The sequence below is a fragment of the Myotis daubentonii genome, chromosome 2, assembly GCF_963259705.1.
Source record: "Myotis daubentonii chromosome 2, mMyoDau2.1, whole genome shotgun sequence".
In the NCBI taxonomy this organism is placed as follows: domain Eukaryota; kingdom Metazoa; phylum Chordata; class Mammalia; order Chiroptera; family Vespertilionidae; genus Myotis; species Myotis daubentonii.
The window spans coordinates 51,874,965-51,898,582 of record NC_081841.1 but is presented as its reverse complement, the minus strand read 5'-3'; the positions used below and the strand labels follow the sequence as shown (position 1 = coordinate 51,898,582).

At 49.7% G+C, this 23,618-nt stretch overlaps 2 protein-coding genes across 8 annotated transcripts in view; one reads left to right on the top strand and one right to left on the bottom strand.

Moving 5' to 3' along the window:
• Window positions 1-6,634, bottom strand: part of SLC4A8 (solute carrier family 4 member 8) — a 124,382-nt gene extending 117,748 nt beyond the window's left edge. Inside the window, exon 1 of the mRNA XM_059682890.1 lies at window positions 6,449-6,634. Coding sequence (XP_059538873.1) covers window positions 6,449-6,634 — 186 coding nt within the window. The remainder of the gene's footprint in view (window positions 1-6,448) is intronic.
• Window positions 6,635-6,858: 224 nt separating this feature from the next.
• Window positions 6,859-23,618, top strand: part of GALNT6 (polypeptide N-acetylgalactosaminyltransferase 6) — a 31,152-nt gene continuing 14,392 nt past the window's right edge. Inside the window, exons 1-6 of one of the 7 annotated variants that reach the window (XM_059682903.1) lie at window positions 6,864-7,000; window positions 7,203-7,333; window positions 9,182-9,231; window positions 14,027-14,149; window positions 17,362-17,953; window positions 19,849-20,021. In XM_059682903.1, coding sequence (XP_059538886.1) covers window positions 17,463-17,953; window positions 19,849-20,021 — 664 coding nt within the window. In that variant the 5' untranslated portion in view covers window positions 6,864-7,000; window positions 7,203-7,333; window positions 9,182-9,231; window positions 14,027-14,149; window positions 17,362-17,462. Of the gene's footprint in view, window positions 7,001-7,202; window positions 7,334-8,315; window positions 9,232-14,026; window positions 14,150-17,361; window positions 17,954-19,848; window positions 20,022-23,618 lie in introns of those variants that run through there. The other 6 variants (XM_059682902.1, XM_059682906.1, XM_059682901.1 and 3 more) reach the window with 6 other exon arrangements.

Sequence of the window (23,618 nt, the reverse complement as noted above, 5' to 3'; positions counted from 1 at the left end):
GGGCAGCAGGGACCCGCAGCTGCAGCGGCCCCACGATCGTGGGCTTTGCTTTAGGCCCAGGCAAGGGACCCCTAGCTCCCGGGACTGCCAGCTTCGACCGTGCCCAGCTCCCATCGCTGGCTCCACCCCTACTTCCTGCTATCACTGGCCAGGGCAGAAAAGGCACCTGATTCTCTGATCATGGCTGGGGGGCAGGGCAAAGGCGGCCCCAGGGCTGCCTTTGCCCTGCCCCCCAGCTCTTAGCTCCCCCCTGGGTTTCCGATCACTGTCAGTGGCAGGGGCCTTCTTCCTGCTTTCCCTTTTGCCTCCCTGCATTGTGCCTACATATGCAAATTAACCGCCATCTTGTTGGCAGTTAACTGCCATCTCAGTTGGCAGTTAATTTGCATATAGCCCTGATTAGCCAATGAAAAGGGTAGCTCGTACGCCAATTACCATTTTTCTCTTTTATTAGTGTTGACTAGAGGCCCGGTGCACAAAAATTTGTGCACTCAGGGTTGGGAGAGGAGGTCCCTCAGCCTGGCCTGTGCCCTCTCACAGTCTGGGACCCATCAGGAGATAAGGACCTGCTGGTTTAGGCCTGCTCCCGGGTGGCAGAGGGCAGGCCTAATCCTAGGTATAACCCCTGGTCGGGCTCAGAGCAGGGCCCATTGGGGAGTTGGGGCCCCGCCTCCTGTCATGCACAGAGCAGGGCGGATTGGGAGGTTGCCATGCCACCCTCAGTCATGCTCAGGGTAGGGCCGATTGGGGGGTTGGGGCACCACCCCCTGTCACACTCAAGGCAGGGTCCATAGGGAGGTTGCAGCGCCACTCCTGTCATGCACAGAGCAGGGCCGATCAGAGGGTTGGGGCTCCGCACCCTGTCACACTGATCCCGGTGCTGGGAAGCCTCGCTGCTCCGCTGATCCCAGGGCCAGGACGCCTCTCGGCTCCCCTGATCCCTGGCCCGGAGGCCTCTCGGCTCCGCTGATCACCGGGCCGGGAGGCCTCTGGACTCCGCTGATCACCGGGGCTGGGAGGCCTATGGACTCAGCTGATCACCGGGCCGGGAGGCCTCTGGACTCCGCTGATCACCGGGGCTGGGAGGCCTATGGACTCAGCTGATCACCGGGGCTGGGAGGCGTCTCGGCTGATCACCGGGCTGGGAGGCCTCTCGGCTCCGCTTATCACCGGGGCCGGGAGGCCTCTCGGCTCCGCTGATCACAGGGGCCGGGAGGCCTCTCGGCTCCGCTGATCACAGGGGCCGGGAGGCCTCTCGGCTCCGCTGATCACAGGGGCCGGGAGGCCTCTCGGCTCCGCTGATCACAGGGGCCGGGAGGCCTCTCGGCTCCGCTGATCACAGGGGCCGGGAGGCCTCTCGGCTCCGCTGATCACCGGGGCCGGGAGGCCTCTCGGCTCCGCTGATCACTGGGGCCGGGAGGCCTCTCGGCTCCGCTGATCCCAGGCCCTGAGGCCTCTCTGCCCTGCTGCTTCAGGGCTGTTTGGCTTCGCTCTGCTTGGAGCCTGAGTATGCAAATTAACCGCCATCTTTTAGCTTCTATAACTGAAACATTGTATCTTTTGGAGTTGTTGCTTCAGGAGCTCAGAGCCCCGCAGCTGCGGGGATCCTTGACTTTCTCCATCGCTGGGGCAACCAAGCCTCCTATTCTCAGCTGCCTGGCTGCCAGCCGCCATCTTGGCTGACAGTTAATTTGCATATCTCACTGATTAGCCAATGAAAAAGGTATCGGTTGTACGCCAATTACCATTTTTCTCTTTTATTAGTATAGGATTACACTTTGATTGGTTGAACGGCCAACCAGTAGACTGGACACTTAGCCTATTAGGCTTTTATTATATATGATATCAGTAAGGAAAAACACTGCTAATTAAATTATGATACCAACAATTTAAGATACATTCTGATTTCAGAAATGTTAAAAAATAAAAAAATATGCATCTTAGAATTGATGGAATACATGTGTATGTGAATTATATATGATTAGAAAAAATAGAATGTATTATACCACAATAGTAACAGGGGTTATCTCTAAGTACAATAATTATGGGTAGTTTATTTTATTCTTTGTGTTTTTTTTTGTGTGTGTGTGTGCTTTCTAAACATATGATATTTGGGTAAGTAATAAAAACAATAAATACTATATAACCCACCCTCCAACTCTTCAAAGCCTCTCCCTTTCTCTTATTTCCCCCTCCATTTTCTCCAGGTTCTTTGTCCAGACCCCAATCCAATGCCCTGCTGAGCTATATTGGAGCCTGAGGAAAAAGAAAATTGGCTTTAATGCAAGTAAACTCACCAATGATACTTTCAAAATCCAATTCTTTGCTTATTTCATTTTCAGTTGAGAAACTGCCATGTTTGAAAATTTCTCTTGACCAAGAGATGATCTTAAATAAATTTTAATTAACTTAAACTGAAGTAAAATCAGTAAATTCTGTTTGGGTATAAATAAAATATTTAAACTTAAATTAATGTTGGGAGTTTTAATAGACCTACTTTTTAAATTTTTTAATATTTCTTCAACTACTACTATTAGAAAAATAACTTTAAAATATACAGAAAAACATGAATATGGGGATACACACTTTTTAAAATTTTGCCTCAAGCTCCAATATGGCTCAGCAGAGCACTATTATTTATTTTAAACTAGAGGCCTGATGCACAAAATTTGTGCAAGGGGCTCCAAGGGCTGAGGCTGCCCCAGCCCTCACAGCAGCAGCCCCAGAAGGACATCCAGAAGGATGTCTGGTCTAATTAGCATATTAGGCTTTTATTATTATAGATTGTTGATATTTTCTTTGTCAGATTTTTTTGCATTAATTTTGATTTTTAAAAAATATTTCATTAAATATTACTTGATCATTGAGTTTTGGGGTGTCCCCTTCAATTTTGCATCCAAAGCAAGTGCCTCACTCACCTTAGTATAGTCCTGGCTCTACACCAGTCATGCCCCTTTTTACATTTATCAACTTCCTTTCCTAGACTATAGATGTCCTGTGGAGAAAGGTGTGGTGTATTTACCTTTGTATCTCTGTGTCCTACCCAATGCCTAGCACAGAAGCTGCCCACGGTGGGCTTCAACATCGTTTTGTTGGAGGTAGAACAGGAAGAAGGGCCCACCTGGCATGGCTCAGTGGTTGAGCATCGACCTATGAACCAGGAGGTCACTGTTTGATTCTCGGTCAGGGCACCTGCCTGCGCTGTGGGCTTGATCCCCAGTGTGGGGCAGGCAGGAGGAAGTCAATCAATGATTCTCTCTCATCACTGATGTTTCTCTATCACTGATGTTTCTCTCTCTCTCCCTCTCCCTCTCTGAAATCAATAAAAATATATTTTTTTTTAAAAAGAAAGGAAGAAGGAAAACAGCTAATGATAATGACTAACATTCTGACCTTTACTGAATGCTTATTGTGTACTAGGCAGTGGGTTAAACATTTCACTTATTTTAATCTGACAACTCAATAATAAAATTAATATTATACTTATTTTACAGATGAGGAAATTGAGGCAAACAGAGGTGAGAGAACTGTATGCATAAATGATTATGACAGAACTTGAAACAGCTCTGCTTAGGTTTTTCGCTTTGACGGTTTCTCTTCTGGGCATGGGAATGAGATGAGAAGGAAGGGGGAACGGATGTAGTAGAAGAACTAAACTGTCACACTTGCACCTCGGTTATCTGCCTGAGTTTCCTAACAACCCCAGGCATCATCAACCCCACTTGACAAATAACAACCTGAGATGTAAGAAAGATAAAGGGACTTGCTTGGTTCCCTGTGTGGTTAGCCAGCCTCCGGAGTGGGGGAGTAAGTCATGAGCAGGGTGGACAGGTTGTCAGCAGCCCAGCTGCCCACCTCCTAACCTCCCAGGCAAGCTCGGGTCAGCTTCTCTACAAACTTTCCCGGCTAAGTGAAGCCGGCAGCACTCCACCTGAGGGGCAAATCTCCCTCATCCTGCCCACACAGAGGTGGGTGTCTCCTTGCCAAGAACTGCATGTGGAAGGAAGATAAGGGCCAAAGCTGATGTCGGTAGCTCAGCGTTACTCTTGTCTCACTTGCTCCCACTGATCTGCTCCCTACCACATTTCCTGCTGCGTGGTGGGGGGAACTCCCTGAAGCACATTGATGTGAAAAACGAAACTCAGAACACCCAAAAACAAATCCTAAAATGGCCCAGAAATAAAAATAAGATTGTGAGAGAAAAAATGAAATTCACAGGACTTCCTGAGGAGCAGGGAATTCAGGCATGTCCTGCAGAAATGCTTGATGATAGGAAGAGTGTGTCATAAACATGCATAGATGATTTCTGGCGAGAAGGACCGAAGGTCTAGGGAGGAAGGAACTGTATCTTTCATTGTATACCTTTTTATAGTGCTTGATTTCTTTTCTTTTTTTTTTTTTTTGGTAACTATGTGCCTATATAAGTTTTTCAATTAAAAAAACAAAAAAACAAAAAAACACAAAACACTTTCTAAAAGTGGCCTGCCACCAGTGGCAGGCTGAGATCACAGTCACTGTTCTGCGGTGGCTCATCTCCAGCCCTTCCTGGAGCAGAGGCCTGGGAGCCTGAACCGTCCTCCCTGCTGGGAGAGAACAGCCCAGGGCATGACACATTAGGGGTGGGTCCCACATCCTGTAGGCTGCATGTGCCTGCAAATTAGACAACTAATGATTCTGACGACTCAAAGTCACGTTTAAAATCAGAGTCAGCTGAAGTAGCATTGGATGAGTAATCTGCTTCTGGAAAGTGGAGCACTCCTTGGGAACCTGGAACGCCAGGATGCGGTTGGCGGTCACGACTCTGTCCTGGGGAGAACAGAGGCTGTGAATCCAGCCTAGCCCAACACCCTCAGGTCAGGCTGGGTCCTGACTAAGCTCCAGGGCCAGGTCAGAACCACGTGGCCCATGGGGGTCAAAGAGCAGAGTTAGGGGAAGGCTAGAGCAAAGATAGTAGGGCCAGACCCACACAGAAGTGTCCAGTCCCCAGAAAGAGAGAAATGCCGGGCGGCGTCCCACAATCTCTGATAGAGAATGTCCTTATTCTGAGAAAGATGGGTGTCAAATAAGGCCAATGACAAGAATGGTAACAAGGGGAGCAAGGGGAGTGAAAATGAGCCCTGAGTGTCTGTAAAAGGGCTAAAATGGATGATCAAGGTAAATGCTACAGAAAGTCTTTATTTGGGAATTTAAATCCAGAAAGTCTCCAGTGTGAAAGAACGGGAGTTGGGGGTTAGAGGATAAGTCAGGGGAGCTAGGGGACCATGCTGAGAGAGTGGGGACACCTCCTTTTCTATGATTGGGAATGTCCATCTTTCACCATTCCCCTGACCTAGGGTAGCCGGGCAAGATCTCCCTGCTGCACTGACCCTGTCTCTCCTGACTCCGTCACTGGAAAACCGCTGGCCTCCTCCCACGGGGTCCCAGATTAGAAAACAAGATTACTTCTTCATCCAGCTGTTAATCCCCAAGTGGCTTCCCTGCCTGTCCCAGTTCATGTCAGGACTGTCTTCTTGCTCAGATCGTCTCACCCAGACCCCTGCTCACAGGTCCTATGGACCTAGAAATACAAATCATTTAGCCCAGCTGGTGTGGCTCAGTGGTTGAGTGTCGACCTATGAACCAGAAGGTCATGATCCAATTCCAGGTCAGGGCACCTGCCTGGGTTGTGGGCTCAGTTCCTGGTGGGGGGCATGCAGGAGGCAGCCCATGGATGATTCTCTCTCATCATTGATGTTTCTATCTCTCTCTCTCTCTCTCTCTCCCTTCTTCTCTGAAATCAATAAAAACGTACTTTAAAAAAGAAATACAAATCATTTAAATATCAAAACAAAAGAAAGACAAAATTGGTAGTCTACGATTCTACCATAGAAAATTTCCACATTATTGGCTATTTGGAGTCAGCTATGCTACTTCGCTATTCCTATAAGGACCCAAAGATACTATCACAGAACCTTAGAGCCGGAGAGGACCAGTGAGCAGCCCTGGAGGGAGGGATGATTCAGAGCATGAGTTTAGGAATTAAATTGACCTGGATTCTAAAACCAGCCCTGCCAGTATATGTTCCCTGGTTCTCAGAACGGAGTGTACACCAGAATCACCTGGGAGGCTTTTAAAAACACACATCGCTGGGCCACATCCCCAGAGATTCGGGTTATTTAGGTCTGGCTGGGGTGGGACCCAAGAATCTACAGTTCTAACAAATTGTCTGGTGCTGCTGCTGCTGCTGGCCCAGGAAACCACACTTTGAGCATCACCGTGGCTGTGTGACCAGCCACCTACCCAGGATACTCTGGACAATCATTGCAGGTACTTGTCAGGGCTGGGGTTTCCCTACGACCTGGCATAGGGAGCCCTCCGCTTGTGCGTGGCGCACGTTCATAGCTGCTCTCGCTGTTCGATGGCAGGAAGGAGTCATTTGCCCAAGGCACCCGGACAAGGAGAAGCAAACCTGGGACGGCGCCCCTCGCTCCTCTCTGCCTGGCGGCGTTTGCACTCTCCAGCGCTGCCTCGCTGCCCCGGGCTCCGCGCGCTCCAGCCTCGCCGCCCCCAGCAGGCGGTTCCCCGCACTCGCCGTCCGCGCCACGGGCTGGGCCGCCGCTGCCCGTCGTCTTTGGGGCGGCGGGGACCCTCCCATCTTCTTCGGCGCGGAGAGCCAGGGCTGTCAAACGGAAGAGGGGATGTGGAGACTGCACCCTGGGCTGGGCTGAGCTCTGGGGAAGCCGGGCTCCTAGCAGCGGCCAGCGGGAGGAGGGAGAATGCGAGGGGCGCGGGGCCTCGGCCCCCCGCCTCCTGGCGGCCCTGGGAGCCGCCGGGAGTGGCGCGGCCAGCGGCGGCGATCCGGGGCCCCGCGGGTGGCCGCAGGCACCTGGCCTGGAAGGGGCGTGTAGAAAGCGCCCGGGTAGCTCGCAGGCCCTGCCCCGGCCCCGCCCTCGAGGACGTCCCGTCGGAAAACCCGTGAACTGCTCGGCGGCGCGGCTGCGGCTCTGCCCCGGCGCGACAGGTAAGCGGCAGAAGCGGCCCACGACCCTCCCTGGCCCCCCGTGACCCTCTCCCACCCCTGCGACCCTCCCCCTGGCCGGGAACCCAGAGCTGTCCCCCTTCTCCGGACTTCCCTGTAGTCTCTCGCTTCTGCTAAGTCTTTGCTCTCTGCCGACCTTCTCCTCCTCCTCCTCTTCCTCCCCCCCCCCCATCCCCCACAATAGAAGGAAGAGGGTGGGCCAGACTGGCCCTCATCTGTCGTGGTGGCCTCTAGCTTCTCCCTCGGTAGGCTCTCCTCCACCTGCGTGCCTTCCTGAAAGGATGGATGGAAGGAAAGCTCGGACCTCTGTGGCTGGTAAGGGAGGGTGGGGTGGGGTGGGGGTGGGGGGGGGGGACAAGCCATAGCACTCCCTCCGGGGCTCTGCACCTCTTCCCTGCACCCACCCATGCTGCCGCCCCATTCCTGTGTGCCGGCTCTCAGGCTGGGCTGCCCTATGTGCCCCGCTACAGAAGGTCTCAGACAGGCTGCCTCCCCAGGGCGAGTCCCCCTGAGCAGGAGAGGCCAGCGAGAGAAGCCTCCTGGTGGGGCCATCTGGGAGGGCCCCCCTCTTGTGCAGACGGGAGCCCTGTGGTATTGTGGGAGGGAGTCTGATGTGCGTTCGTGACTGTGACTGTCACCAACTTCCCCATTTCCCCGTCATGTGTTCCAAGCCCGGGCTAACCAAGAGGAGAGACTGTGATTTACTCCCAGGGCGAGTTGTCCTAGACCCCGACCTCAGCAGAGGGTAGGACAGAGCTCTCCCGTGTGTGTGTGTGGGGGGGGGGGGGGGGGGCGAGGAGTGGCGAGGAGTGGGTTCAGTTTGCCATCAAAGCTTAGAACAGACCCTCTCTATTGGCCAACAGCTCGTTGCAACAGTCCCAGGGAGGGTTTGATGCTATACTCTCAGCACACCCCAGACCCACAGAGGTTGGCTAACAACTCCACACACCAAAGACCCTGGGGCTGTGTTCATTTAACCAGAGATGTGTGTATACTACCCAGGCCCTATTCTCTCAGAGAGATCAGCCGTATCCCTGCCCATCACAGGAGGGTAAAAAGGATGAGATGGGCAAATTCATGTGATGAATAATACATTCTTAAGGCAGTGGTTCTCAACCTTCCTAATGCCGCGACCCTTTAATACAGTTCCTTATGTTGTGGTGACCCCCAATCATAAAATTATTTTCATTGCTACTTCATAACTGTAATTTTGCTACTGTTATGAATCGTAATGTAAATATCTAATATGCAGGATGTATTTTCATTGTTACAAATTGAACATAATTAAAGCATAGTGATTAATCACAAAAACAATATGTAATTATATGTGTGTTTTCCGATGGTCTTAGGCAACCCTTGTGAAAGGGTCGTTCGACCCCCAGGTTGAGAACCGTTGCTCTAAGGGGAGGGGTTTAAAATATACTTTGCTTCACATTATCCAGCAGAAGTCAGTATCATTGCAAGTACTTCCCTAAGTTCCTGTTCCTCAGGAACGCCATTCACTTTAGGTACCCAGAGGTAACACTTTAAGGGGCACAGGGCAGGACTGTCAAATGGAAGAGGTGGTCTGGAGCTGGTAGGAAGGAACCATGAAGGATACTGGACTGCCCAAGATGGCCTCATCCTGGGTAATCATTGCCCACAGTTGGCGGGACAGCTGACTCCCACCTGTAGCAGCATAGAAGCGCTCAGGCATGCGAAGGGAGGTCCTGATACCTGTCAGATGCCCTGTGAGAGCAGAAACATCTTAGCCCACGCTCAGGAGGGAGAAACCTGGACAGGAAATATGACCTTGGGCTTAGTCCAGGTAGCCATTGCCTAGAACAGAAGTCAAGAGGAGCAGTTAACCCTGACTCCCAAGGCCTCTCAGTTGGAGAAGGCAGTGGCATAAGGAGGCAGGCAGCCGTTTCAGCCCGGTCGCTAATTTCGCTGTCTAATCTTGGCCAAAGCACATAAACACTCCCTGGGTGGAGAGCAAATGAGAAGGTGGAGGGAAAGTGCTTTGGCCAAGCTCCAAGCACCAGCCTAATGCAAGGCGGCGTGATGTCATGGTGTAGGCAGTGAGTGGGCTTCGGAGAGACGTGGGTCTGAGTGCATATCCTGCCTCTGCTACTTCCTCGTTGTGTGACTTTGATCAAGTTACTTTATCTCCCTGTGCTTCAGTTTCCTTCTGTGTAAAAATGGAGAAGATAACTGTTACCTGACTTGACGTGGTACGTAGCAATTTAAAAAGTGGTGGTATTGTCCTAAACTAACGCTGGTTGTCAGACATATTCCGACCTCTCCAGCCCTAGAAGTGAAGCTGAGGACAGAGTAGGTGTCTGCACAGCAGAGGGCCCAGTGAGTGGCTGTGCCGGAGACGCGGGTGAACTTAGCTCTTCATACGGCCCTCTGCTCCTCTCTGGGAAAGCCCAGAATGTCCGTTCTCATTTGATGGGAATGAGAGTGAGGGTTTGAATAAAGGAGAGGTCAAGTACAGGGCAGTGACTGTCTCTGTGTGAGCTCAATGCTGTAATTGTGCCATGTAAACGGCTTGCACAGTGAACAAGGATGGGTTCAGTCTGGGGAGGAAAAGGACTGTTAGAAGACTCCTTTGTGGCACCTACAAGCCCTGTGGGGTCAGATTATTCTCCTGTGCTCTGTGCAGTCTGGTCCTGAGCCCTACATAGAGATTGGAAGAAGGAGGAAACCCAAACCTCACGCTCAGCTCTACATCTGACTATAACGGAGAACAAAAGGCGGGCAGATGAGAGCAGTGGAAGAGCATAACCAAAAACCTCGGAGCAGAGGGCTACCACAGGGGCTGGAAGGCTAGGTGGATTGCATGCCAGAGGCAGAAGATTGGGACCAGGATTTAAGGACTGGGAAGGAGAAAGAAAATAGGATCTAAGTGGCCTAGTGTCTAGGCCTGTTGGTTGTCCCCCATAAATCTAGTGGGGAAGTCCCACATAGAGAAACGTGGGTAGTGAAACTTGGGAACAAATACGGGGGGCAGTGAGATGCACCTTAGCCTAAGAAGCCTTCTTGGAGGAGGGCAGTTTCAAGTAGGAATTTGAAAAAGAAAAGCGGTTTGCTTAGCAAAAACATAAGGGGGAGTCTCCGTCCGAGGAGGAAAAGATAACCAGTGAGGGTGAGTAGCAAACAGGAAGCAGATTGCCCAGGCCATGTAGAAACATGCAATCAGATGGGGCTAAAGAAATATGTGTATGGCTGTTCGGATTGTGAAAGGGAGGGAGGCCTGAGGCGAAGGCGGAGGGCAGGCAGCTTCTGCTTATCCTACAGATGCTGGGCGATAAGGGCCATTCTCAGATGAGTTTTGAGTAGAGAGGAAGAGGAGAATCCAGGAGGCAGGGAATGAATCAGCAGAATTCGGCAGTGGGCACGGGGTAAACCTGAAATTGGGAAGGGATTCAAACTACACACCTGGGAGTGGGGCAGGAGCAGAGGCTGTTTGTAGGATTTCGATGCTACTGGCTGCAGCGGGCAAACTGGGAACGCTGGCTAGGTTAGGGGGTAGGGCACAGACCCCGAGTTCAGTGTGTGGCATGTTGAGTATCTGGTGGACCTGAGGAAAAGGCCTACAGCCAGGAGCAGACTGTGGGGTGAGGAGAGGAGGAAAAACTTCAGTTCTGTCCTCTCCTATCACCCCCACCCCAATCTGGAGACCAGTCTAAGCCTTCAGAAATACCTCTTAACATTCCCTCTCTCCACTGCCCCAGCTGACCGATGTTAAAACTCAATTCAAGTTCCCTTTTTTTTTTTTTTTTTTTTTTTTTTTTTTGCCTTCTCGCAAACCCAGCCTGTTACCAGAGTTTAGAAAATCCCACCTCACACCCACCTGAAGGTTCCTCTTTTCATCCCTGGATTCCTAGGAGCCATCAGTCTCAATGCTCAGTTTGAGTACAGTTGCACATCCCTGCCCCACCTGTCAGGGCCTGGAAGCAACTCCAGTGAGATGTTGTGAGCTAGCTCTTGAACTTCCTCTTGGATTACACATTCGTTTGATTTTCAAGGGCTTTTACAAATTTGTAATAAAAATCAACAAATATTTACTGAGTGTCAAGCACTGTTCTAGGTACATAGTGTGAGCAAAGTTGGGTAGGTTATTTCAATTGAAAAACCTATGTTTGGATTATAAGCTTAAAATGTTATGCAAACATAAAATGAACCTAGATGTGGTGGGGGAAGAACTTGATAGACGAGCTACAGAACTAACTTCCAGTGTGTCTCTCTGGGAAAATAAGCCACAGCAGCTGGAGTGTCTTAAAGGTGTAATTATGGAGAAAAGTGAAAACCTCCCCGCATTCTGTAATCAGAAGGGTCGGCGTTGGGAGGAGGGGCTTGAAGGGGATCGTTGGCTGCTTTGTGCACAGCACGAGAACAGAGGAAGTGAAATGAGTGCTGTGCTTGATGGCAAGGAAGCGAGGGATGACCATGTAACCAAAGCAGCCTCTGGGCCCCCTCCCCCCACCAGGAGCTTGAAATTGACCTGTCCCCTCTCCCAACATGATGTCCGGCTCCACACACCCGTGCCCTGGGTGAGAGTGGCGGCAGTCATCTCTTTTCGAAGAAACCCTGTAATCGGGCCTTAGTCTGACTAACTTGAACAAACATCCCTGTGGTGGTGTCTTACTTCCTGGCTGCCACGTCTCCCGGAGGTGAGCCGCTCAGCTGATAAAGAGAAAGAAACTTTGTTACAAAGAGGCCACCTGGCCAGCAAGGGTGTGTTCTGCCTTGTTTACCCTGGCTTTCATAAAAGCTGAAAGTTTGCTTGGGACTTCCAGTTTTGGCATCTCTGTAGCCTGGAGTGGGAGGTGGGGGTGGGGGTGGGGGAGGTGGTGGTTCTGAGAGTGAAGTTGGGATGCTCATGACAACAGCCCTGCCCCAGGCTCAGGGGAGCCAAACCCAGCCCCCAAACTTCCCAGGGGACCTCCAAGGGGTAAGTAAGATGTGGGAACAGAGACGTGGCCTGGGAGTGAGGAGATTGCCATGTGCTTCTGGGAGCCGCAAGTCGTTGACAGTAGGGAAGCCCTCACCTGTGAAATGAGGGTGCTAGACTCACAGACAGACCTAGTCAATGTGGCACACTGAGGCTTAACCACAGAATGTCATGTAACTCCATGCTTGTTAGAATAAGTGCATTCAAAACATCACTTGGCGAAGACAGTGCTTACCCTTGTAGCTTTAACCTGTCTGTCCTCATCTCATTTAACAAGAGTTCATGGACTATTTCCTACATACTAAACTTGTGTGGGATTTTGCAAGTGATAAAGAGGTGAAAACAGCCTGGCATCTCGTCCAGGCGTTCACAGAGGTGTGAGAGAGGAGTTCCCCACACAGGGAAGGCTGTGATGGGGCCAGGGTAGACGTATAAAGTCTGCTGAGGGGCACCATGGGAGAGATCTAAAAAGGCCACTTGGGGGAGCCTAGGGTGTAATTGGATGGTGTCAGTGGCTTTCAGATTTCTATGACTGGACCAACATAAGAAAAACATTTTACAACAAAACTTCATACCCACTTCACATGTGATAGGGTATCTCAAAAGTCTTAGGGGCAATTTTACACTTAAATCACATCAGAGGTATGAACTCTACAAACTAACCAAAAAAACACAACTTGAAAATGTAATAGTTTCCATTTTTTTACCTTTATGAATTTTTAATACCAAATTTTCAATTTAAGTTTGTATTGGGAAGTGTCTATCATCAATGGATTGAGACAAACATCAAAATAAAAACTTATTCAAAATTCATAAAACTCAAAAAGATAAAATAAATAAAAACTTTCAAATGATGTTCTTTGAAAGTCTGTAGCATTTCTGTTTCTGAAGTTATTAAAGCTTAAAACTGCACTAAGACTTTTGAAACACTCCTTAGATATCTATATACTAGTATGTAAAAGCCTAAGCAACCTTTTGACTGGGGGGCAGACGCTCAATGCACAGGCATGGAAACATGGAACAGACTGATGAATTTCAGAGGGAAGGGGGGAGGGGGGAGAGCAGGAAGAGATTAACCAAAGATCTTATATGCATACTAAAGGCCCTCAGCCTGGCCTGTGGGATTGGCAGCCCAACATCCCCCAAGGGGTCCCGGATTGCAAGAGGGCGCAGGCCAGGCTGAGGGACCCCACGGTGCACGAATCCGTGCACTGGGCCTCTAGTGTATAACTGCAATGAAATTTTAATAAAGCAATGCCTATATTACATGTGACATACTTTGGTACTTCTTTGTTCTATTCCATTCTAATCTTTTTAAAAGAATTTTTTTATGCTGATTTGCAACAGTTTAAGTTTATTTCACAATCCTATAGTGGGTTGTAGTTAGCAGTATGATAGACACTGAACTGGGTGAAGGCTCAGTTCCCTTAGACCAGCGAGAGAAGGTGAATTTGTGTTCTGACATCATCTCGGTACTGAAACCAAGATGGTCCCACGTGTTGAGATCCCAAGAGTGGCTGGAGGAGAAAGGATTGGGAATGAACGCTCAGCAGCGGCAGAAGGGGAATGAGTGGATGAGGACTGTAGGCTCGCTTGCCAATGCACTGGTTTGGTGGCCATACTGTGGGAACCCAAAGGTGAGGGAGCTACACAAGACCCTGGGGGAGGATCCTGTGAGGCTCTGCACTTGACAAAGTACAGTACTGCATGCAGGAGGGAGCTGTTCCTTTCCAAAGCTGGTAAAACGGTGACCTGAGCTTGCTAACTACACTTCGGGAGTCATCTACGCAGTGAGCAGGAATCCTTAATCCCAGGCTTCTGTCTTCCATCAGATTACTAGTGTGTGTCTCTTTCAAGTGATTCTTTCCTGTTGCCTGCATGCTGAGCAAACAAACTAGAGGTTGAGTCCCTTACTGCCCGGGCTAATCACAGGTGTCTCCTTTCACTTTAGGATGTGGGTAGTACCTGGAGGAATTGCAGGCTCCAGAGAAAGCCGTAGGCTGCCAGGTTGGATTGAGAGAACAGATGCCTGGGAAGGGCTCAATTTGACCCTAGGTCTCTTTCTTCAGAGGGAATAAAAGTAACAAAGGCCGACCCCACTTCCAGGGACCACAACGCAATGCCAGGAAGCGGGAGCTGAAGTGACCTGGGTGATTCTGAGGGAGTCGGTCAGGGAGGTCTTCCTGGAGGAGGTGAGTCTTGAGCACTTGGCAGCAGCTGGTAACTAATCTATTACCACACCTTTGTTTCTCATTGTGCCCCCTCTTTTCTTGCTGTTGTGGGTAGGTAGACAGAAAATATCAGGGAAGTTCGACCTGTAGCATAGTTTAACACTGTCATGGCAAACACTTCTGCATTCTGTGGGAGTCTGTGCTTAGCAGGGGCAGTTCCAGGATTTATGAGGTGTCTAGCTCAAGCAGAACTCCTTGTGCTGGCCCCACAGACATAGCTCAACCCCAGCTGAGTGCAGGAAGCTGCCTCTACACCATTTCCTCCTTGACGCCTTCTTCAAGCCCATAGACAGCTATACCTCTTCAACTTGGCGCTTACTGCCTGTGCTATTGTTTCCGTTTTATTAATTTTTGAATAGGTAATATAGTCAGGCTCAAAGTACTAACAGGTATTCAGTGAAAGATCTTTTCTCTGCTCCTGTCTCCTCCCTAGACAGGTGTTAACTGCACCCAACGGTACCAGTTCTTATTCTCCAACTAGATTCTAAAATCTCATGGGGAAAGCAGTTGTCTCATACCTCTGTGCCCCAGCTGGAGTGAACTGGCCCATTGGTCACTCAAGGATTTTCTAGCGCCGCATTCTCCCTCCTCCATCAGCGCCAATACTATCTTGGATCAGATCCCCAACCCCTTTTAATTGGCCATCCAGCTGCCAATCAGGTCCGTCTCCTGGACACCCTCCACCAGCTATCATATTGTTCTTCCTATAGTACTGGGCTCCCCACTAACACTGTATTGCTACGCATGTCTCAGGTCCACAGCAAACTCCTTGGCATGATGACGTGGTGGCCCCTGCCTCTCCAGGCCCCTCCTCTACTACTTGGATCAGATTTCATACTCCCACTATCCCAATTTAATTGCTGTTCTCTGATTGGCTCTGCTGTCTCCTGCCTCTAGGCCTCTGTGTGCTCACCTTATCTGGCCAACTCCTACTGGTGGGTTAGTGCTCAGCCCAAGCTCCTCCCCCTCGGAACCGCTTCACAAATGTCACCTTCTCCCACTTGCTGAGTTTCCTGTATCCTCTCTTCCTCAGGACCCAAGGGTCCTCTCTTATGCCATCTTCTCACTGGGTGATCTCTGTTTAAAATCTGACTCCCCAGTTAACTGTACATTCCCTGAAGGTTGGGCTTGCTCATCTCTGTATCTCCCACATCTGGCATATAGCAGATACTCCATCAATACTGGCAGAATGAACCAATCTCCTCTCCCATTTCGTAGACATCTAACACAAAATAGACAAAGAGATTTCATTGTATTTGATTTTTGAAGCTGCTGCTGAGTCTGATGTTATAAAAGAAAACCACCCGTCTCCCCCAGCCCAGAGTGACCCATGCTCCCCCTGAGATCATATTCCCCGGATCCAAGTGACTCCAGATGCCAGGCTTCTCCACAGGCAGGAACTTGAGTGTTTAAGTAACAGCACTAAGTAGCATGGCATGCCATGGGGTAATGAGTGTGGCTTTGGCCAAGGACCAGGTGCTTGAGGAAAATTGCTGGAAAACTGAGCAAGGATTTATTCATTATAATAGTGGAAATAATTGATAACTATTTATTGAGGGCTTATTATTTGCCAGGTACTCTGCCGAGGATCTTAATACATTATCTCTGATTTAATCCTCACATCCCTGTGAGTTGGGTATTAGTTACCCCCCTCCCCCCCACTTTATAGATGAGGAGATTGAGGCTTAGAGAGATTAGGTAATTTGTCCAAGGGTCACACAGCCACTAATGATAAAAACTAATACTTTTTCAGAATGTACTGTGTGCAGGGACTACTAAGCGTTTTTCCGTGATTATTTATTGAACTTATTAATCCTTCTAACAACCCTAGGAGGTAGGTGCTATTATTCCAGAAGGGGCAGAACTGGGCTTTGTGCACAGGTCTGTGCCATGGACATCTGGTGCTTTACAAGGGACCCTGGCGTTTTCAGAGCTTTCCACAGAAGGTGTTGCAAACATTCATCCTCTGGCGCGTGGGGTCATGTCTGTGCCCGGGGGTGTAAGCTGATGAACACCAAAGCTCAGTCCTGCCTGGAATCTTAGATATTTTTTATTAAACATGAGTAGATACAGAGGAATATTTATAAAATATGGTTAGGCAGTGATGGCGAACCTTTTGAGCTCGGCGTGTCAACATTTTGAAAAACCCTAACTTAACTCTGGTGCCGTGTCACATATAGAAATTTTTTGATATTTGCAACCATAGTAAAACAAAGACATATTTTTGATATTTATTTTATACATTTAAATGCCATTTAACAAAGAAAAATCAACCAAAAAAATGAGTTCGCGTGTCACCTCTGACACGCGTGTCATAGGTTCTCCATCACTGGTATAAGGAATAACAGTACCAGTAATGGCCACCATCCACTTTAAGAAAAAACACTTTACTTTGAAGTCCCCATGTGCCTCTCTTCTCATATCTTTCCTCCTTCAGAAACTTTTGTTTCATTGTCCCTTTAGTTTTCTTTATAGCTTTCATACACATATTCATTTTGTAGTCATGAACAATACTATGTACTCATTTTTGTTTTCATAAACAATACATTGTTTAGTTTTATGTGCTTTACAATTTTCTATAAATGGAATCATATTATACTTATTCTTCTGCAACTTGTTTTCAATCAATATTACATCTGCGATGTTGCATGTAGAAATAGTTCATTCTTTGTCACTGCTGTTGAGTACTCCGTAATACGGATATATTTCATACTCTAGTCACATTCTACTGCTGATGGACATTTGGGTGGTTGCTCTTTTTGCCATTTTATTTAGTGCTACTAGACACATTCTGGTACATGCCTCCTGGCTCATGTGCACTGGAGTTTGAATGGAATATAAAACTAGGAGTGGAACTGCGGCATCATAGGGTGTGTACGTTTTAAATTTTACTTTATAATGCCAAATTGTCTTCCAAAGTGGTTATTTCTGTTAAATCTCTGCATTTAGAGTTTTAGTGTTCTGATTATTCTAGATCCACTAATGTCAGAGTCTTAGGGCAGGAAAAAAGCGCTGATTCTGGTTCTCCTCATTTTATGGGTGGAGGAAATTTAGAAGCAAGTTAAGTGATTGGATAAGATGATGTCACTATTCAGCAACAGAGCCTGGTTTGGAGCCCCAAACCCCTGACTCCCTCTCCACCCCTGCCTTGTCTTATTTCTTTCCCTTCTCAGGCTGAGGCCCCAAGGTGTGGCCACCCGGACATATCAAGCTGTTTTCAGGATCGGCCCAGCACTGGAGCTGACTCAGCCGGGGTCCCCTTTGGTTCCAGAGGATGAGGCTCCTCCGCAGACGTCACATGCCCTTGCGCCTGGCCATCGTGGGCAGCGCCTTTGTGCTCTTCCTCTTCATCCTGCAGAGGGATGTCAGCAGCAGGGAACAGGCCACAGAGAAGCCATGGCTGAAGTCCCTGGTCAGCCAGAAGGATCATGTCCTGGACCTCATGGTGGGGGCCATGAACAACCTGAAGGATTCAATGCCCAAGCTCCAGATCAGGGCTCCAGAGCCCCCGGAGACACTGGTCTCCACGAACAAGTTCTGCCCCGCTGGGTTCTATACCCCAGCTGAGCTGAAGCCCTTCTGGGAACGGCCACCACAGGACCCCAACGGCCCTGGGGCAGATGGGAAAGCTTTTCAGAAGGACAAGTGGACTCCCCTGGAGACCCAGGAAAAGGAAGAGGGCTATAAGAAGCACTGCTTCAATGCCTTTGCCAGTGACCGGATCTCCCTGCAGAGGGCCTTGGGGCCAGACACTCGGCCCCCTGAGTAAGTAGCCCAACGTCATTGGGTGAGGCCAGGGCTCTGCCAAAGGCGTGGCTGGTATGGCCATGCCTTGGGCCAAGGGCCCGGTAAAGAGCTGATGGGGATTTTAGAATATGGACAGGGATTTCCTCCACATCTCACCCCCTTTCCTGACCAGTTGCCCTTATCCCAGGGGTTGGGGTTCAAGAGTATTCTGGTCAGGCCAGAGGCCTAGGGAGTTCCTATGAGAGTAAAACACAATTATGAAGGTGACAGTGTACAGAAAAAAGAACTCCAGGTCTGGGACCAGGACCTGGCCTAGGGGTGACTGAGAGGGACTGATTCCAGGCCACTGATTTGGTGGCCTTGCCCTCTGCCACCCTGGGTTCTATACCCGAGCTGAGCTAAAGCCCTTCTGGGAACAGCCTGCCCCAGAAACCATGGGACGCTGCTGCTGAGCTGCAGGAGAGGGACGTTGCCCGACAGCGGCCCTAGTGTCAGGACTGTCCCCGCCTCCTGATTTCCTTCTTCCAGTGAAGGCGCACAGGACCATGAATCCATTCCAACCTTTATTTGAAGCCGTTTATAATTTTAATCCTGGGCAATGAACCAGCACTTAGATCTTTGAGCCTTAAGCCACCTCACTCCTATATGATCGTGGCTGTAATTTACACTGTCCCCAAGTCAAAGATTTTGTGTCTTTCTCATTTAGACTTGTCTTTCCCAACTCAAGAGTTATACCGTTTTTGGCCTTTTGTCACATGGCAGCCCTCATCCCCACATTCATGATTCTCTAGGGCTGTGAACCTGGGGTTCCTCAGAATTGACCAAGTACTACAGTCCTAGAAGTTGGAGTCACTTGGAATTGTCATGAGCTTCTCAGCAGGGAAGGATATTGGGCCGTGAGGGAAGCCAGAAGAGGAAGTTTGAAATCTTTCTGACCAGCAGAGGGGATAAGAAAGGGTGTTAGCCCCGGCAGGTGTCTCTCAGTGGTTAGATTGTTGACCCATGGACTGAAGGGTTGAGTGTTCAATTCCTGGTCAAGGGCATGTACCTAGGTTGTGGGTTCTATCCCCAGCCCTGGCTGGGGCAGGAGCAGGAGGCAACCAATTGATTGTCTCTCTCACATGGATGTCTCTCTCTCTCCCCCGGACCCCCCTCCCCTGCCACTCCCTCCACACTCTCTAAAAAAAAATCAATGGAAAAGTTTCCTTGGGTGAGGATTAACAACCGAAAAAAGGAAAGAAAAAAAAAGGATGTTGAGCCACATGATTCCTTGAGATGCAGGGTTCACACATTCCCACTCCCACCTGAGATGGAATGTCAAGGGGGTAGCAGCATGACCAAGTGCCGCAGAGTGGTTGGAGTGGATGAGGATAGAGAAAAGGTCACAGGAAATTGACTGTGATAGTAGTGTCAGATGACAGGGAATTAATGAGGAAATGGATTAGTGAAGAACTGTAAAGTGTAACAAGAAGAGTATGAAAATTGTAGTTGCTTTTCTCAGATGTCACATTTGCCCTTTACTACTTCCCCTTGGGGGCCTCTGGATTGGATTACACTTTATGCAGCACACATGTTACTGCGGAAGAGTCAGCCCTGGGAACTCCGAGAGCAGATGAGAGAAGTGAGAAGGGGAGCAGGGAGGAGCCCTCAGCACCACAGCTGTGGCACTGAGCCAGCTCCGGGGAAAACGGGTTTTGGAGTCAGTTGACAGGGACCTGTGCAGAGGCTCAGAGTAGGAGGCAGATACAGCATAAGCTGGGGACAGGGAGCAGCTATGCCCAGCTGTAACCGAGAATGTAGGCTGGTGGTTCCAAAGAGCAGTGGGTGGTTATGGTAATCTGTGCACAGAGCCCTCCTTACCCCTGGAACTCTGAGGGACCTGGAGAGCTATATGTCCACTTTCATCCTTCCAGATGTGTCGACCAGAAGTTTCGGCGCTGCCCGCCACTGCCCACTACCAGCGTCATCATTGTGTTTCACAACGAGGCCTGGTCCACGCTGTTGCGAACAGTGTACAGTGTCCTGCACACCAGCCCTGCCATCCTGCTGAAGGAGATCATACTGGTGGATGATGCCAGCACTGAGGGTGAGGCTAGAGGTGGCCCTGAGGAGCGGGTATCCTGAGGAGGAGGGCAGGTTCTCTCAAGGGAGCAGGCACCCTCACTGCCGGCTGCCTGGCTTCACAGCTCATCCTAAGGGCCAAGAGCAGGGAGAAGGCACGTGAGGCACAGGAGGGAGGGGACAGCAGGCAGGGACACCACATTCCTGGAGCCTGGACTTCATTCCCACTTCACCCAAAGAGCTCCAAAAGCTTAGAAGTTTTTGCTTTTCAGGCTCCCTTAGAGCTGCCGAGTCCAACCCAAGTCAGAAATGCTGGGCACGGGCAGGGCAGAGGGTGGGATGGGCCTTCCTTCTACCTCAAAGATTCCACCTCAAAAGCCCTCTGCTGTAGTTGGTAATAGGCAAGTGACATTGCTCACCAAACTTCCACCCACACCTTTTAAAGTAACTGCACTCATATCTGCAGGGTATTCTGTGTCTGACACTGAACTAGGCAAAGGGGATACCGTGACAAATAGCAAATGAGATGGATCTTGCCCTGAGACAGCTAACAAACCTCATGGGGCAGGTGGCCCCTTACACCACCAACCACAGCAGCGCGGCCTGTAACACACCCTCAATAGAAGTGAAAGGATGTGGACCTTAGAGGCCAACATCCAGGAATTCAAATCCCAATTGTGCCTCTTCCTAACTGTGACCTTGGGCAAGATACTTAACCTCTCTGAACCTCAGTGGCCTCTGCTAAAAATGAAGACACTTGGCTTCCTCACAGGGTGAACGAGGGATCCGAGGTCGGTGCTAAATGAGATATATGTGACAGAGTAGTTAGATGGAGTAAGGTGCTCCATTGATTTCAGTTTAGTCTTTGTATGGGAACAGTGCACTCTGGGAGTATGGAGTCAGGAGACGTTATTTCTGCGTGGCATGGCTGGGGCCGTCCACAGTGGAGGCCAGCTTGGAGCCTTAAAGCATGAGTGCCTGGGGAAAGAAGAGGCATTGACGGGCATTCCCAGAAGAGGAAATGGCATACACGTATTCCTAGAGGCAGAGGTGTCTTTGTGAAACATTGAGAGATTTGATGTGGCTGAAACTTAGGTTTGTTTTAGGAAATGACACTAAAACGATGTTGAATTGAAATTTGTGCCAAGATGAAAGTATTTAGAAAAATAATTAGGAGTCATTGAAGGTGTTTAAGGTGGACAGTGACCTCGTCTCAGAAGGATGGCAGTTTGGGGGAGGGTAATTGTCAGCAAGAGAGGCAGAGGACCCCAAGTCAGGAGAGGAAATTCTTACAGCCACCTGAGAGCTGATGATAGGGCCAGACCTTGGAAAGGGGCTGAGGCATGGATACATCATTAGGCTGGGCGTCTCCAGGAGCTGAGCCCTCCTCCTGGGTGGCACATGGTGTCTAAGGCTCTCAGGTTGGCCTCCTGTGCCCGTGCTCCTATATCGAGTGCAGAAACGGACACCGCACTTCCCAGAGTACCCTGGGGCCACTCGGTAGAGCTGTGGCTCCTCCTGGCCGCTCCAGCCTCCCGTCTGCCCTCTAGATTAGAGGTGATGCTAAAACGTGGACTAAGGCTGGGCAAGGCAGTGGGAGGAGAAGCTGTAGTGAATACTGGTAAGTCCATTTCTTTGGAGGACAGACACCTAGCAGCACTTACAAAGCAAAGGCAGTCCTAGCCTGTTTGGCTCAGTGGATAGAGCATCAGCCTGTGGACTGAAGGGTCCCAGGTTCAATTCCAGTCAAGGGCTCATGCCTGAGTGGCAGGCTTGATCACCAGTAAGGGTGTGCAGGAGGCAGCCAATCAGTGATTCTCTCTCATCGCTGATGTTTCTATCTCTCTTTCCCTTTCCCTTCCTCTCTGAAATCAATAAAAAATATTTTTTAAAAAAAGCAAAGGTAAGCAAGTATCAGGGATGCAGTGAGGGAGTCTGGTGGGCAAGAAGCATCAGATTAGGCTTCTGGAAAGGGAGGGGCAAAGAGTTTGGCAGAGATGGGAGTGGCCCCTGAGCAGCCATAGAATGGCTGTATGGGATGGGGAGCGAGTGTATCGATCCAGCTGCCCTTCCTCTCAAACTGGGCTCTCTGGTAACCCTTCTCCCCTGACGTATGCTAGCCATCCCTCAGATGCTTCTTCCCTTGACTCACAGAGGGTAGAAGTTCTAAACTGTACTTGTCACCCAGAATCTTTTTAGTCCATAAGGTACAAGTGCCCAGTTGGGGAACTCTTCTGACCAGGCTAGAAAAGTGACAATGCCAGGCTGGCACAGGCAGCATGTAAAGGGCACAGTAGCCTGTGCCTAGTAGGGTGGACTTTACAATGGCCACTATAGCCCCTCCAAAGTGCCTGCCCCTAGGGGGCATTCTCTCTGGTTGTCTCCTGGACTCTCTCTTAGGGCCAATGCCAGCATCTGGGAATCATCTGCCTGAAAATCCTAAACACGTCATTCTTAGCTTTCTGGGTCCTGGCTTCTTTGAGAATCTGTAAAAAGCTTTACCCCACTCCCTAGAATAGTGCAGAATTGCTACAACACTGTGCACACACCCACAGTTCTGCAGGTAATTCCAGGGAGTTTGTGGACCCTAGGAAAAATACCCCCACCGTGAGGGCTTTCAGACTCTTGAGATGCTCTCAGAAATGTTCAGCTGAGGGGGGGCGGGGGGGCGGGGAGAGGACAAACTTGGATCCATGGTCAGAAGTCTCTGTTGTCCACAGCAGGATAAAATTTTCCACACATTTGACCATTTGATCAGATTAACTGGCTCTCATTACACACACACAGAGAAGAGCTGTGTCTCTGCTGAAATACAATGTCCATGCTCTCTGTCCTCCTATCCTGGTTCTTGGCAGTGCTCTGTGACCACAAGTACACAAGACGTTTGATGCTGGAGCAGGGGAAGGAGGCCCAGTGGCAGGCTGGGGAACTTTTTCTTACCTACCTCAGAGTCTGAACCCTGGGCACAGATTTTATTCTTGTGTGGCCAGGTCAGATGCCAGACGTACTCCTGGTCTGGCACACTCCACAGGCTTATGAAAACTGGCCCATCGGGCTCATCAGTCTGTTGTGCCCCACACAGGTCATTCCCATGTCAAAGCCCTGCCCTGACCCTGGGGAAGACTGAGCCTAAGCCTCCCTCCTGCGGGAATTTGCTAGATGGATGGGAGGAAATCAGACACATACCCAGGACCTGGAGAGTTGAGAAGTGAACAGCCCCTCAGTGAGTCAGCTCCTCATGCAGAGGGGAGGAGCATGGAGGTTGGGTTGGCCAGGAAGGGGCGCTGTAGGAAGGGAAGGTAGAGGGATCAGCAGGTGAAGGAAAGGAAAGAAGGGGCAGCCCTGAAGTCTGGAAATGCACTGTGTGAAACTCGGGAGGAGACACTTGGGGAGCACTTTGGGTTAGCTAAGTGTTTTATTGTTTGTATAAACTGGATTTGTTTATTCATTCATTCATCTATCCATGGACATTGGGGTTATTTCCACATTTTGGCTATTGTGAATAATGCTGCCATCAACATCAGTGTACAAATATTTGTTTGAATCCCTGCTTTCACTTCTTTTGGGTATATACCCAGAAGTGGAATTGCTCGACCATGTGGTAATTGTATGTTTAATTTTT